At 58.5% G+C, this 15,214-nt stretch overlaps 1 protein-coding gene across 2 annotated transcripts; it reads right to left on the bottom strand.

Moving 5' to 3' along the window:
• Positions 1 to 2,120: 2,120 nt before the first annotated feature.
• PRSS27 (serine protease 27) lies at positions 2,121 to 9,224 on the bottom strand. Of its 2 annotated transcripts, none has more exons than XM_086376351.1 (6): positions 9,073 to 9,224; positions 5,681 to 5,707; positions 5,040 to 5,241; positions 3,717 to 3,988; positions 2,979 to 3,148; positions 2,121 to 2,550 (listed from the first exon to the last, which is right to left on the bottom strand). In XM_086376351.1, the coding sequence occupies exons 1-6, from the start codon at positions 9,119 to 9,121 to the stop codon at positions 2,296 to 2,298; spliced, it is 975 nt and encodes a 324-aa protein (XP_086232477.1). In that variant the 5' UTR covers positions 9,122 to 9,224; the 3' UTR covers positions 2,121 to 2,295. The 2 variants fall into 2 exon arrangements, with proteins under 2 accessions (XP_086232477.1, XP_086232478.1); XM_086376352.1 differs by having other exon boundaries at positions 5,040 to 5,202; positions 9,073 to 9,222.
• Between the last annotated feature and the right edge of the window lie 5,990 nt (positions 9,225 to 15,214).

Genomic DNA, 15,214 nt, shown 5'->3' with positions numbered 1-15,214 from the left:
CACCCCCTGGGCCCACCGAGGACCGCAGCCTTGCCCCTCCAGCCTGGTGCGGGGGGCACCCGGGTGCTTAGCTGTCCTGACATCTGTGCCCCTCCTCCCCTAGGACCACTGGACCCTGAGCACACCCCCGCCCCGTGGCAGAGGCAGGAGGTTGGTGAGGTAAAGGAGACCCCAGGGCCCCCAGAAAGCTGGGATAGCAGGCAGGGGGAGGCGGAGACGGGGTGGCAGGACTTCCAAGGGGAGCCTGGTGCTCCCCGATCCCCACATGGCCCTACCCTGGCCTCTCTCCACAGAGCTGGCAGGTGGGCTGCCCCACCCTCCTCTGACCCCACCATGGCAGGACCTGGAGTCTACTCTCCCGGGCAGGGTGGCCTCTCCACGGCGGCAGGACCTAGGCTAGCCCCTGCTCCCAGCACCTGGGGCTGTACTCAGGACGCCCACAGCCTTGCCTTCCCCCCCACCTCCCTGTCAGGCCTCGTTGCACCTGCTGCCCCACCCCACTTCCCCCGAGGCCTCAGAGCCCATGTCTGCTCTGGAGAAGGAGCTCGCAGACGGCCCGGGGCCGCTCCCCGGGGCCACTGGGCAGCGCTCCCTGCCCGCCAAGAGCACGCCTGGGCAGAGGAGCGGACAGGAACGTGGTGTGTTTTCCTGCCTCCGTCCCCAGGGTCGGGCCGCAGCCGGTGCCTGCTAAGTGCTTACGGGTTCGTTCCATAAACAGCCAGGCCTGCGTTCCCCCAGCACCGGCCGAGCCAGCTGGGCCCATGCACGTGCTTGCATGTGTGTTTCTCTGTGCGTGAGTGTGCACGTGTGTGCGTGTACACGTGAATGTGAACTGGTGTGTGCACGTGGGTGCACGTGTATTGTGTGGGCACTTGGGCATATGTGTGCAGCGTGCAAGGCCCAGGCCTCCCAGGACTCTCGTCCACCCATGTTCACTGAGCAGGGCGAGAAGCTGCTGCCTTTCGGGAATCGGCCAACACCAGGGAGTGGACTGGCTGGCTGCAGGCCTGCTGTGGACACACAGGCCAGGCAGAGAACCCGGGGCGGCCTCCGGGGACAGCCTTACCGTCGCGGCCGTGATGGGGTCGGAGTGAGCTGCGGGCCTGAGCTCTGCGCCTGCTGGATTCCCTGGCCGGGAGGGAGTGGGGTGGGGTGGCTGGTGGGACAAGGGGCGGGAGGGGCAGTGAAACGGGCAGGGGTGCTGTGGCAGGGAATCCCCAGGGATCCTCGCAGAAACCATGAACCACTCCGGCAAACAATCTGAATCCTAAACATGGAGCAAGGGGGAGAAGGGGGTCCCAGCCAAGGGAGCTGTTGAGGCCTGTCTCCTGGGGGCCTGGCCCACCGACCTCCATGCCCCCCCCCTCCGTGGCCTGGGCCTCCCTCTTCTGTGTGACACCATCCGAGCCTGGCCAGCAGTGTGTGGACTCCAGGAGGGCCCTGCCCACCCCTGCATCCTTGGGTCTGGGGGCGGTTAAGCCTGCTGGGCTGTTGGGTCTGCAGGGTCCCCGGGCGCTTCCAGGTGGGTGTGGGGCCTTGCCTGACGTACACTCGGGCGAGTTTACCAACCACGCCGTGACCCGGGAAGCTGGTGGAGGTGCTGCCCAGGGTCACAGGAGACAAACGGGCTCAGAGGGGCCAGTGGCTTGTCCAACATCTCCCAGCTGGTGTGGACCCCAACTCCAGCCCCCCACCCCCCAAAACTTCAGATTCAGGTTGACACGGAGGGAGGGAGGGCGTGGAGGAAAGGAAACTGGGGTTCAAGGGGCCCTGGGGCGCCAGGAGCAGCCCCCTGTCTTAGCCTTAGTGCGTCACCAAGGGAAGTTGTTGGGCGAGTCCAACAGGCAGTGGGGGTTGCTCCCCGATGCCCTGCAGAGCCCCCCTCCTCCAAAGCTCTGCTGGGCCCCCCTGCCAGTGTCGGTCACCCCCAGTGCCATCCCTGGGTACCCGTGGGTGACACATGGTGACAACCAGGTTGGCAAGGACACAGGCGGGGGGGAAGCGGGGAGGCCGCCTGTGTGGGGCTGGGTGACATCCAGCTTTCAGTGTGGAGCCTCGCCCCCACACCCCTCCCTAGCACCAGACGCCCTGCCCCGAGGGGCCACACCCAGGCAGCCAGCCCTGAGGTTGGGTCTTTATTGGAGAGTGAACATAAATAAAAATAAGTGGGAACTTGAGAGGAGGGGGAACTGGAGGGCTATTTACAAATGTACACCTTGGACCTGGGCGGCCGCTGCCCACCAGCCCGAGCAAGGCTCAGAACAAGGCGAGCAGGGCTGCGAGGACCAGGACGGCTTAGGCGGCCGGGTAGCGTGCGGAGTTCCGACCAAGGGGCTGCCGGGTCCGGGGGTCCCGCTTCTGGGCACTGCCTGGCCCTGCCCGCTGGAACTGCAGCTCTGGGATGATCCGGTGGATCCAGTCGTGGTGGGAGGTGAGCCGGATGTAGACACCTGGGCGGTTCCGCCGGGCGCAGCCCTCGCCCCAGCTGATCACCCCTGCCTGCAGCCACACCTGGCCCACGAGGCACACCAGGGGGCCCCCGGAATCTCCCTGCGGCCGAAGCAGAGGTACCTGTGTCAGCGCACGCGGGCCAGAGAGCCGGGCTCCGCAGCTGCACGGCTGAGTGCCCGCGCCTGTCTCTCCCTTCGCTCGTCTCTGCCCAGGACACCCCAGCCCCTGCAGCCCTTCCTTTCCAGCCTGGAGTGCCCATTTCTCTAGCATTGCCACACTACCCACCCTGAATCACCTCAGAGAAGTGTCTTAAAGATGCAGCTTCCTGAGTCCCGCCACACACCCACTGGCTGACTCCCCCAGGTAGAACCCAGGAACCTGCTTTCCCAGCTGGTCAAATGCATAGCTCTGGTCTGGGCCCTGCAGGTCCACCTCCTGGGCCTTGTCCCTTGTCCCAGGTGGGCTGGTTTCCGCCTGGGGCCCAGGCACTAGGGCTCAGCCTCGGCCCACCCCGCCCCAGTGCCCACCTTGCAGGCGTCCCTCTTGCCCTCAGCGAAGCCCGCACACAGCATGTCGTCCTTGATGGTTCTGGGCTGGAAGCCGGACTCTGCATCCTTGCTGTAGAGCAGGTTGCACTTGGGCGTGCTGATGATGGGCACGGCAAGCTTCTGCAGGGTCCGGGGTTTAGGCAGGCTGTCTGCGGAGGGGAGATACCAGGTGCGGCTCAGGGGACAGTCTCACCGAGGGCCCCAGGCCCTGGTTCTCAAGAACCGCAGCTCCATCCCACCTGCTTTTCTCTTGTGTTTTTAGATCTTCTCTTCTGGCTGGAGGCTTTGTAGGACAGAGTTCCTTCTTCCCACCCCTCACCACCAGGCTGGGCTCTTTCTGTTCCCTGTGGCCCCTGCTCCTGTGTCTGCTGCCCTTTCCCATACCTACTCCACCCATTTGAGTAGAGATCTTGTGGGCCTTCCTGGTGGCTCAGACGGTAAAGAATCTATCTGCAGTGCGGGAGACCAGGGTTCGATCCCTGGGTTGGGAAGATCCCCTGGAGAAGGGAATGGCTACCCACTCCAGTATTCTTTCCTGGAGAACCCCGTGGACAGAGGAGCCTGGCGGGCTACAGTCCATGGGGTCACAGAGCCAGACACGACTGAGCGACTAACACACGTGCGGCAGTTTGAACAGAAGATGGTTGGTTCAGGGCGGCCCCCAGGCTGCCTTCTCTAGGCCCGCCACCTGTTCTCTCCCTGCCCTGCCCTTAGTACCTTGTTCACTGGGGGTGCCCCAGCCGGTGACCCAGCACTTCATGCCCGACTCAAAGACGACTGAGGGGTCAGGCACACACACGGGGAGGATGTAGTTGGTGAAGGTCACAGGTGCCTCCAACTCCACCAGGGCCACGTCGGCGCTAGAGGCCATGCCTTGGTACTGGGGGTTGCTCTCGACCCGCTTCACCCGGGCATACACGGCGTGTGGCCCTGGCCTCGCCAGCTGCAGCACCCCCAGCAGGACCTGGTACAGGGATGTTTCAGAGGTGCTGGTGGGAGAGTAGAGACCCGGTGTGAGGCGGCCTGGGAGGCGTCAGCGGAAGTTAAGTGGAGATGAGAAGTAGGGAGGAGTCGGACTTCCTCCCCGCTCCCCAGGATGCTGACAGCTCAGTCTACACTTTGTCTTCCGGAGCACACTCTCCAGGGGGGTGTACTAAGAGATGAGGTGGGAAAGGGTGTAAACCCCAAGCAGCTTTAAATTCCCAGCTCCACCCTGGCCAGCCCAGCCACCTCGCGCAAGTCACCCAGCAAGTTCTCTGTGACTCCGTTTCCTTGTCTGTAAAATGGGGACAGTAACAGTCCCCACCTGAAAGGCTGTCTGTGGGGGTCGAAGGAGATGATCACCCACCGGGGCCCAGCCTGAGGCAAGTGACCTGCTCACTCTGAGCCTGGATTTCTGAACTTGAGATGTGAGGTTTTAGAATTGCAAGAGCTGTGGCATGGAGAGAGCTGAGATGCCTAGGCAGCCCTGAAGGCTTGGGACCAGGCAGGTCATGGTGTGGAAGCAGGGTTTGGGTGGCTTGGTCCTTTGGTTAGGGCCAGTGTAGGTGACCTCAGAGTGAGGAGGAGGAATGGCCATTCTGCTTCGTCCACCTGTGCCCAGAGCCCCAATCAGGAAGGGAGTGTCTGGATTTGAGGTGTGGGAGGAGACAAGGAAGAGAGGCAGGCAACAGGAGGACCCTGCGGCCAGCAGCAGGGGCGGCCTGTCTGGGAAAGCACCTCACTGTGAGCCCCCCGGGGGAAATGGACCCCTCCCAGCTGGGCTGGGGGCAGCAAGAGCCCGGAAGCAGGGGCTGCTGCTGGAAGCTGGCCCCGAGGCTGGACCCAAAGGGAGCCCTGGCAGGGAAGGCTCAGATGACGCAGACGCAGCCTCTCTCGGGCCGTGGGGGCCCGGCCTGGGCACCCCGCACCGCCGTTGTCCGCGGGCCGGCGCTGTCCGCGGTGCTGAAGCCCGGCGTTTGCGGACGGCGCGTGGGGAGGGGGCGGTTCCGTCGCACGATCTGTGCCCCCGGAGCGGAGTGCAGGGCGCAGTCGACTCACTTGGAGAAGCAGTGCGCGGCGGTGAGGACCCACCGGTCCGTGATGAGGCTGCCCCCGCAGAAGTGGCTTCCGTTTCGCTGAATGCTGACCTGCCAGGGCCACTCGCCCTCCAAGGCATTCTGCCCGCCCACCATCCGGTTCAGCATCCGCGGGCGGCCGCAGGCTGGGGGAACAGAGCCGAGGCGGGGGTGGGGGGCGCTCCCTGGAGGCCCATCCCCTCAGGTGTGATTCCCACCCCCAAACCCACACTCAAGCTTTCTTATCCTGTTCACTCCCTGGCTTTCCTGTCCCTGACCCACTCCAGGACCTTAGGCCTGAGTCGGAGGCCTGGGCATCAGTCAGCCTCCGACAGTGGGTTGTGGGCCCCTTGCCCCTCACCTGTGACACCTGACCCTCTGGGTGGTGGGGGTGAGATAACACGGTTAAGGTCTTACCCCACACCCCCGGCCTGACAAATGGGCTCCCGGACCTTCCCCTTCCACCCCGCAACTCCTGTCTAGGCTCCCCAGTTTTCCCCACTGTGGGATTCCCGTGCTGGGCCCATTCATTATGGGTCTCACCGGGGAGGGGGTCCTGGCCAGTCTCGGAGATCTCAACCAAGCCCACTCCTGTCCCCCTACCCGAAGGCCTTGAATGCTTACCGTTCAGTGCCTCGCCTCCCCGAGTCCCTGAAAATGAGAAAAAAGAGGGTGATCAGCCAACTTTGCCCAAGCTGCAGTCTGCTCCTCCCCTCCCCAACGACTGGTCAGCATAGCCCATCCTCTGCTGCACACCCAGCCTCCTGTGGACTCTGCAGGACCGTCCACCGGGCACCTGGCAGGAGAGGCTGGCAGCCTTCAGCCACAGGTCCCCCATGTGCCCCCATGGTGTGCACAGGCCAGGCTGTGGGCCAGGACCAATCAGAAAGGCCAGGGAGGGGACCCCGTCAGGGCTTGACCCTCCCATTTGGGGCAAGAGGGCTTCTTCTGGACCCCACCAGGGCTTTCCCTCCACACCCCACACTCATCCTCATCTGGAAGCTCTGCGGAGGATGTGGCCTTCAGCCAAGGGGCTGTGGGGCCTCCCCCCAACTCCCTCCTCCAGCCTGGGGCTGGCTTGGATAAGGGGCCAGACAAGTGAGCAAGGCTCCACGTCTGCCTGCCTGCCCGCCCAGCCACTCGAGTCTCACTCATCTCAGGGGAGTAAAGAGGCCAGACGATGGTCATGCATCAGTCCTCCCAAGATCCCAGATTCCCAGGTGCCAGCCCCTCAGGTGTTCCACCAAGCTCACAGGCGGCCCCAAGAGCCCTGCCGGGCCCAGCACCCCTGCCCGTGTGAGGGACAGTGGGGGGAAGGGCGGGGGGCACTCTTTGGAAGTGGACCCCTCTCCCCGGGACCACTGTCCCCCAGTCTCTGGACAAGGCACAGGGCCCGCCTCTTGGCCTTGACAGGCCCCTCCACTCCAGCTCGGAGACCCCAGCCAGGCCAATAGTCTCAACCAGTACCAGCGCAGCTCCAGGTAACCCACCCCATAAAGAGAGCCCTGCTTATGGATCTGGTCACTGGGGTGGATCTGATCAGAGCTTGGGGGGTCAGGACAGCCTCTTCCCACTTCACACTCCCCCGACACCCCAGCCCCAGTAACCAGTCCCAGGCGGCTGAGGGGCCCTGGGGCCAGGCAGGAAATGGCTGGACTGAGCCACACCCCTCTGTGACCTTGGGGGTTTTGACAGGACCCTATTCTTCCAGCTGAGGGGCACACTCTCCAGTGCTGGGGGGTGGATGATGAAGCAGTTGCAGAGGGTGCTGAGCATGGGCCAAGAGGAGTGGGCAGGCACAGGCAGGACCAGCCACTCTTCCAGGTAGAGGCGCCAACAGATGCGTGGGGGTGAGGGCACTCAGCCCAGGCCAGCAGGACATCTGCCCAGACACTGATTGTGTCAACAAGGGGCCCTTTAAAAATGCACACGTGCCCCAGGCGGACATTCCCTCCAGCCCCTCGTCTTAGTATAATCTGATTTAGTCAGATTGACAACCCCAGACCCTGCGCTCTTGCTTCTTGCACGAAGCTGAAACGCCCCGGCTGGCTTTTTCCCTCCCTGTGGGGCTTTCCCAGAGCCTTGCCCAGGTTCTCCCCACAGCCATCCCCGCTCCTGTGTGTGGATCCACTGTCCACGCCTGGGATCAAGGGCACTCACACCCTGCCTAGCAGACCCTTCCATTGAGGCTCTTCAGGCTTCTGCATCCCAGCCTGATGCACCTCGGCTTCTTGTTTGGACTGAGCCCCGGGCCTCTGAGGCTTCCCTGGTGGCTCAGATGGTAAAGAATCCATCTGTGATGAAGGAGAACCAGGTTCGATCACTGGGTTGGGAAGATCCCCTGGAGAAGGGAATGGCTATCCACTCCAGTATTCTTTCCTGGAGAATTCCACAGACAGAGGAGCCTGGTGGTCTACAGTCCCGGGGTCACAAAGAATCAGACCCGACTAAGAGACTTTGACTTCACTTTTCCTGCCTCTGAATGTTTGTTCACAGCACCGCTTTCCTCCTGGGTCTAAATTCAGATTCTAGAGAGTGCTAATCCAGATCCTAATCCAGAGTGCTAACCCTAACTGAAATTCTTCCCCCTCCTCCAGGCAGCCCTCCTTGATTGTACTGTCTGGGCAGCCTGGCTCCCTTTCCTGAGCTTTCTGTCTTCCCACTTGGCCCCACAGAGCTCTGCCCACCTTGCCCTGGGGGTGGAATTGTCATCTCATCTCATCTCACCCATGAGCTCAGGATCTCTGTGGAAGCAGGGCCCACAACCTGGGAGCCTGAGCCCAGGGAATATATAAGTGGGACAGTGGGAGCAGGACTTCCTGGGGAAGAGCGATGTGGAGACCCAGGCTGGGCAGGGTGGGCGTCCTGTTGGGGCTGGGTAAGCCAGCGGGGTGTCAGCCCCCTCCTCTGGATCCAGGGCCCTTCTGCTCCTGTATCTGGTTGTGGAGGCAGGAGAGGCCCAAGGCTTTAGGAGGAACAGCCAGAGATGAGAGGCCAAGATGGTGCTGAAGGAGTTCAGGCCTCTGGTGTCAGCTATTGGAGAGCCAAGTGCAGGCCGCTGTTTGCACTTTGGCAATGACCTCGATTACTCTACCCACCAGGAGTAATCACAGGGTTACACACCCTGGCAGAGATGAGCTCCCTCAAAGAACGCTGTTATCCTGGTGCCAGGGGAGGAAGGCGGGGCAGCGAGGCCTGGGGGGCCCTGCGGAACCCAAGGAGTCTGGGGCCTCCCCACCGAGGTGCCTCCTCCCCTGTGGGAAGCCTGGAGCCCCGGCAGGGCTGCAGCCCAGGCTGACGGCCGGGCCCTGAGAGGTGACTTGAGGACACGGAAGTGAGGAGGTGGCTGGGCAGGCCAGGCGGGCCCAGGAATGCATGAGAGTTTCTCCAGCAGAGAACAGCCTGCCCAGCTGGGAGGGGCCTGGCAGGTGAGGCCCCTGGCTGACACCTGCTCACCCTCACTGGGGCCTGGGAGAGAGGCCCGGGTGCAGGAGCCGCCCCCCGCCCCCGTCTCCTCCTGCCTGCACCCCTCCCCCATGCCCTGCTAAGCGCCCCCAGCCTTCCGTGGCTCCCTGGCTCAGGCCACGCTCGGCCACACTTCCTGGCCTTGCGGACACTGGCCCTGGGCTGGAGGCCAGCAGTCTTGAGTTCAGATCCTGCACCCAGGCAGCCCTGTGCTTGTGCCTTGGAGACGGGAGAGACCAAGACGAGAGGAAGCGGAGTGCCAAGCCCAGAGCTTGGCCCTGCTTGCCCAAGGCAGTGGGAGCGGGGGTGGGGGTGCGGGTGGGGGTGGATCCTGCCCGGGTCACTGCCTCAGGGCCCTCGCAGGCCTGCACCCAAGCTGCCTTCCCCACTTCACTCCCCCAGGTGGGATGTCTGGAACCTTCCTCCTGCGAGAAGAAGAGGAGGCCAGTGCTGCAGCCCCAAGCCTAGCCAGGGAGTGGGGACTGGCTACAGCTGCTGGCAGGACAGACCTGTAGGACCTGTAGGACTCTCCTGCAATCTGTAGGACTCACCGGACCGCAGCAGCAGCAGGAGCAGGACCACGGCTAGCACCTGCCTCATGGTCTTGGCCTGGTGGAGTGCCCACTGGGCAGGGGACAGAGGTGGCAGGAGTTCCGAGTGCTCGAGCACGACGTTCGGGGCTCCATGAAGTGGGTTATATGCTGCAGATGAGTGTCAGCTCGGCTATGCCGCTGGACTTGTCAGCCCGGCCAGCCCAGTTTCTCTCGACAGGAAGGAGGCACCCCAGAACTCTGGTTCCTCCATGACCTGGCCCTGAACCCCAAGGGGCCAGACCCCTCACCCAAGGATTTGAGGCCAGGGTGCATAGGCCCCATTTAGGCGGCTTGTGGCCTGGAGTTCTACCCCCTACCATGGCTGACCACACACCCCAAGTGACCACAGGCCCCACATAAACTGACTGCAGTCCGCCCATGAGACCCTCCCTGTTTCATTCATTCATTCATTTCATTTGTTCGTTCATTCATATTGAACATCTACTTCCCAGGTGACGCTAGTGGTAAAGAACCTGTCTTCCAAAGCAGGAGACACAGAGCTGCCGATTTGATTCCTGAAGGAAGATCCCTGGAGAAGGAAATGGCAACCTGCTGCCGTGTTTTTGCCTGGAAAATTCCATGGACAGAGGAGCCTGGCGGGCTAGGGTCCATAGGGTCACAAAGAGTTGGGCATGACTGAACTCACGAGCATGTGCACACACGCACACACACACACATACACACACAGTCCATGGGGTCACAAAGAGTCGGGCATGACTGAGCCCAGGAGTACGCGCACACACACACACAACACACACAGACACAGACACACACACACACACACACACACACTATACCCTGCATCAGTGAATGAAACAGAGTCCAGAACTGGGTTTTACACTTTTAGGGGGGATGAGCACAAAAAAGTCCAGGTCCCCTGTGCTTATGGAACAAAGTGGAGCAGGGAAGGAGTCCGCAGTGGGGGTCCCCAACCGACATCAGCGCCCTTACCGGCCCTCCGTCCAGGGACTGGGTCCCGGCAGTTCCAGGACTCCCAAGGAGGCCACGACCGCCTGCGGGCGGCACCCTCCTAACCCACCCGGAGGTGGGGGCAGTGGGGGGGCTTCCCGGAACCGAGGGCCAGGTGGGCGGGGCGGAAGCTGGTTCTGGGAAGGCCGGGCCGGGTGACCGTACCGTGTCCCTGCCCTGGGCGTGGCAGGCCGGGTCGGGGACGTGCGGCCGCCGCGGAAGCGGCTCTGGGAGGAAGTTATCTGGGGCACGGGGCTGACGTCAGAGGCTCAGGTCTGGGCTCGGCTTGGGGCGGAGGCCGGGGACCAGGTCCGGCAGACCCCCGACCCCAGGCCTGGGATGGGGAGCACCCCCGGGGTGCGGCGCGCCCCGGGAGGCGCTGGGGCCGAGGCCGGCCACCCCCTCTCCATCCCCCGCCCCCCGGCCCTGGAGCGCCGGTCCGCGCAGTCCTGCCCTCCGATGTCCGGGCGGCCGGGCAGAGCCAGGCCTAGGGGGGCTCCCTCCGCTCCTCGCTGCCCCCTTCCTCCCAGTCCTGCCCCTGCCCCCCTCCTGCTCCCCTCCCCTCTCTTCTCTTCTCCAGTAGTTCGGGCCTGTCACGCACGCTCCCTCTCTCCCCGCCTCCTCCGCTGCCCCCTCGGCGCTGTGTCCCGGGGCCTGTGCGGGAACTGGGCTCCCTGGGGAGGGGCGGAGTATGGAAGCCGGGCCCAGACTTACTGGGGCTCGTTGCACAGGTGTCCTGTGCACGCGCTGGGGGCCCAGCCCTGTCCCGTGCCGGGGAACATCCAGGTGAACCGTGTGGAGGGCCCGGCAAGACAGAATGAAGCTGAAAATGTCTAATCGCAAACGGGGAAGTTTCAGGAGGTCAGGACAGCGACATTTCTCCAGCACCTGACGGTCGATTCCCTGGATCTCAGAGGCCTCTCAGATTCTTCTGGGCCAACACTACCTCTAGGGCATCCTTCTTCTTCTTCTTCTTTTTTTTTTTAAAGCTAATTCTAAGAAGGCTGTGCCTTGAAATCAAGCAAGCAACAAAAGTCAGGAGTGATCAGACAGCGGAGACACAGGGAAAGTTGGGCTCCCAGTGACTCCAGCGCCTAGAGAAGCAGCTCGTGTCCCCCTGGACACCTGTGGGCCTGGGGCCAGTGACCCCCCCCCCAACCAGGCAGAGAGCTGGGGGGCTGCAGGGTGAGCAGGAAGCCAGGCCGCTTTCTCATTCCCTCCACCAAACAAAGGAGGAGAACTGGAATCCAGAAGGATTCAGAGACTTTATTATGTTTTATCAATTCCTCCTCAAAAAAAAAGTGGCTATCTACCAACTCCGTCAGGGAGCATGTTTTCTAACGTTAGAAGTCACGGTAGGGACTTCCCCGAGGGTCCAGTGGTTAAGACTCAGAGCTTGCAATGCAGGGGGCATGGGTTTGATAATGGCTACCCACTCCAGTATTCTTGCCTGGAGAATTCCATGGACAGAGGAGACTGACAGTCCTTGGGGTCGCAAAGAGTCAGACATGACTGAGAGACTAACACTTTTATTGGGAACTAATATCCCACATGCTGTGTGGCAAAGAAAAAAAGAAGTCACAGCAGACAACATAATAGAGACGTGGCCATAAACTAAAGCAAAACTGGCTTCAAAATAAAAAAGCAGGGACTTCCCTGGTGGTCTAGTGGTTAAGATTCCATGTTCCCAGTGCAGAGGGTAAGTGTTTGATTCCTGTCTGGGGAACAGTGAACTCACAGGCCGCATGGTGCAGCCTAAAAAAAAAAAAACAAAAACAGTTTTTAAAATTTAAAAAAATTAAAAAGCAAACAATAGGAAAAATATTTGCAGGAAATGTGGCCAAATGCTGACAACATTATTGTCCAGAGCACTTAAGAAATTGATCAGGCAAACCCTGGACCCCTAAAGATGAAATGAATGAAGGACACAGACAAGTCTTGGAAGAGGAAACCAATTTGGCTAATAGACTTACTGAGAAATATTCAGCCTCAGTAATTAAAGAAATGCAAATCAAAGCCACAGCAAGGAGATGTGTGGAGTTATCTCAACCTTGGTGGAATGCTGTTAGTCGAGGCTATGGGGCAATGTGCCAGCTGGTGGGCACGTAACTGGCCCAGCCCATTTGTAAATCAGTTGGTTAGTGTTTGCTTCAACTTTTTAAAATAGTTATTCCCTTTGAGTCAGTGAATTCATCACTGAAAGTCTATTCCAAGAAGAAAATCTTAAATACAGAAAAAGCATGAAGATGTCAGTGGTCAGCTCACTTAGAATTGCAAAAACAAAACAAAACCTTGTTTGGACATTGGTAACTAAAACAGCCTTTCAATACAACTTTTAAAAATTACACTTTCATGGAGAATGGGTAAATGTAGAAAATGCTCATGATATGAGGACATTTTAAAAGAATGAGTATAAAGATTTTTAGGAAGTATAATAACTGAAAATTTAAAATTTAAAACAACAGCAGCAACCTCCTAAAGAAAAGTCTGCAGAATGTTCAGCAGTGTCCATCTAGGAGGGATTCTGTAGTCAGTTGGATTTCTTTCCAAAGGAAAGCCAACTTTCTTTCCAAAGGAAAGCCAACTGACACTCATGAAGCACAACAGGTGTTCATGGGACCTCTGCTTCGGGTTCGTGGGCCAGTTCGTGGGACCTTCCTGTGATGCTCCAGCAAAGAACAAGCTTCAGGACCCGGTGGACAGATGGCCTTCCTTCTAGCGCCCAGGTGGTGACTTGGTTCTCCAGTCTCCAAGATGACTCCTGGAGCCAGGTACACTGCAGTCTCTTCCTCAAGGGATGCCAGTGAAGAAGGCTGGAGCCCTCCTCGGTCCCATCCAACGTGAACAATCCCAGGAAAGGACAGTAACTGTCTCACAAGTTGCCCAGGCTGGTGATATGGCTACTATGTGGCCATGGCACAGAGTGTGTTAGCAGAAAGGAGAAGGGAAGGAAACAGGTCAGCAAGAAGCAATAACCACCACACTGACTCCAGTGTGAGAGTGAAATAAAGACATTTTGAAACATGGAAAGTCTCAGAAAATTTTATCCCCCAGGCACAATTCTTGGGAAGCCACGGGCGGGGTGGGGGGTGGTGGGGAAGATGTTCTCTGACTAAAGAAGAGTTAAACCAAAAAAGCAGGAAAAGTGGGCTGTAGAAAACAGAGATCAAACTCGGAAGAGGGAGAAGGGAGTCTGTGGGATGCTGGTGAAGGGAGATTCCAAAACGGCAGCTGTGCCCCAAGCAGAGAGGGTGGTCTTCATTCACGAATACTGTGACAAAAGAGACAGGAATGCTGACATTGTCACAGTGTCATCATCGTGCCCTCTGCCATTGCACTATCTTTTCAGTCGGATGAAACATCTAGAGCATGTAAGCCAAGAAAGAGGAAGACGTGAGACATAGGACAGGGAACCCCAACCAGGAGAAAGACAAATGGAATCCCAAGATGGTAGTTAAAGGGACATCCCAGGACGACAGTGCTACCCAGAGAGCAAGATCCCAGAAAAAGGACAATGGGTGTATCAAGGTGGGATTAAAAAGGAGAAGGGGGGAGAAATGATATATGTTCCTTAATGAGTTTGCTCTGGTGGAGATTAATAAAGTGTGGGTAGGTACAAAGGAAATCAACAACAAAGGCGATTATTAACTTTAGGGGAAAAAATTAAGAAAGGAAACAAATATAGTACACTATAAGACTTGGCCATGCTCCCTAAAGTCCCATCCCATTATGGCATCAGCCAGCCTTGAGGTCCAGGGTCTTGTCAACTAAACTAGATTGACATGCAGTCGAGGCTTCTTGGGCATAATTCCTCTTCATCTGAAGAACTGTGAACTAAAGAGGTCACCCTGCCCACTCAACATGCAGGGGTGAGGAAGGGACAGGATGACCACCAGACATAACCCACTCAGAGCAAGGACTGGTCCACAGCATTTCTGAAATCTCGCTAAGCAACGTTCTGCCCCCTCCTGCTCAGGAGCGGGAGTGCATATTGTCCAGAGTCCTGGAGAGACGGTCTTCATGACTCTTAGCTCTGCCCTCTGGGCTGTTGGCTTTGGCCTCTGAATCATCTGTGCTTTCCCATAAGACACGGTTCATGTCGATAACTGAATAGTTTTCTCTGCCAACCTGCTTCTTGTCTGTAGAAAGTTGGGGATCTAAAGAACTGTCCCTTTCAGTTCAAGTTTGCAGAATTTGCTGACTTCTCGGCATAAATAATGGAGGCCAGAAGACAATGGAAGTCTTTAAAGTGACTTCCCTGGTGGTCTAGTGGTTAAGAGTCTGCCTTCCAATACAGAGGATGCAAGTTTGATCCCTGGTCTGGGAACTAAGATACCACAAGCAAAGAGGTGCAGCCAGAAATAAACAAATTAATAAACAAATAAGGGGACTTCCCTGGTGGCAGTGAATAAGAATTCACCTGCCAAGGCAGGGGACATGGGTTTGATCCCTGGTCCAGGAAGTTTCCGCATGCTGCAGAGCAACTAAGCCCGTGTACCACAACCACTGAGTCTGCGTGTCACAACTGCTGAAGTCCTCTCACCTAGAGCCTGTGGTCTGCAACAAGGGGAAACACTGAAACTAGAAGCCCAAGTACTGCAGCGACGAGGAGCCCCTGCTTGCTGTAGCTGGAGAATGTCTGTGCGAAGCAACAAGACCCAACACAGCCATTCATTAATTAATTAAACAAATGAGAGTCTCTGTAATTTATTCCTGACTCTTACCCAGATAAAACAGTCCATCCATTTTTAGAAGCCACTTGATGATGATGGTTGACCAGTCTGATTCTTGGCATTTACCCCCCAAAAGAGGCCTGGGTTGACTAAAAAACTGAATGCAAGATATGTTCTCACAATACTTGTGATAGTTTTCAGATCATTCTGCCCTTCCCTGCCAGGGTCCAGCCCCTGCAGGATCCAAGGGTACCCTCAGGATGGACAGCGTCGGTGAGAGAGATGACACGGGTCCTATAATGGACTGGAACCTGATGGTTCAGGGTCGAACGATAAGAAAATAAAGGAGAAAGAATAAAGAAGAGAGAAAGAGGCTGATATTCCTTGGTTTACACAGAAAGCCAATAAAGGCCCTGACACGGGACTTGCTCTGTTCATGGAGGCCTCAGGTGCCCTCT

The sequence above is a fragment of the Bos grunniens genome, chromosome 25 (assembly GCF_055505025.1).
Source record: "Bos grunniens cultivar Pamir isolate PY7600 chromosome 25, Bosgru_T2T1.0, whole genome shotgun sequence".
Classification (NCBI taxonomy): Eukaryota; Metazoa; Chordata; class Mammalia; order Artiodactyla; family Bovidae; genus Bos; species Bos grunniens.
This window is presented reverse-complemented; position numbering and strand designations above follow the sequence as displayed.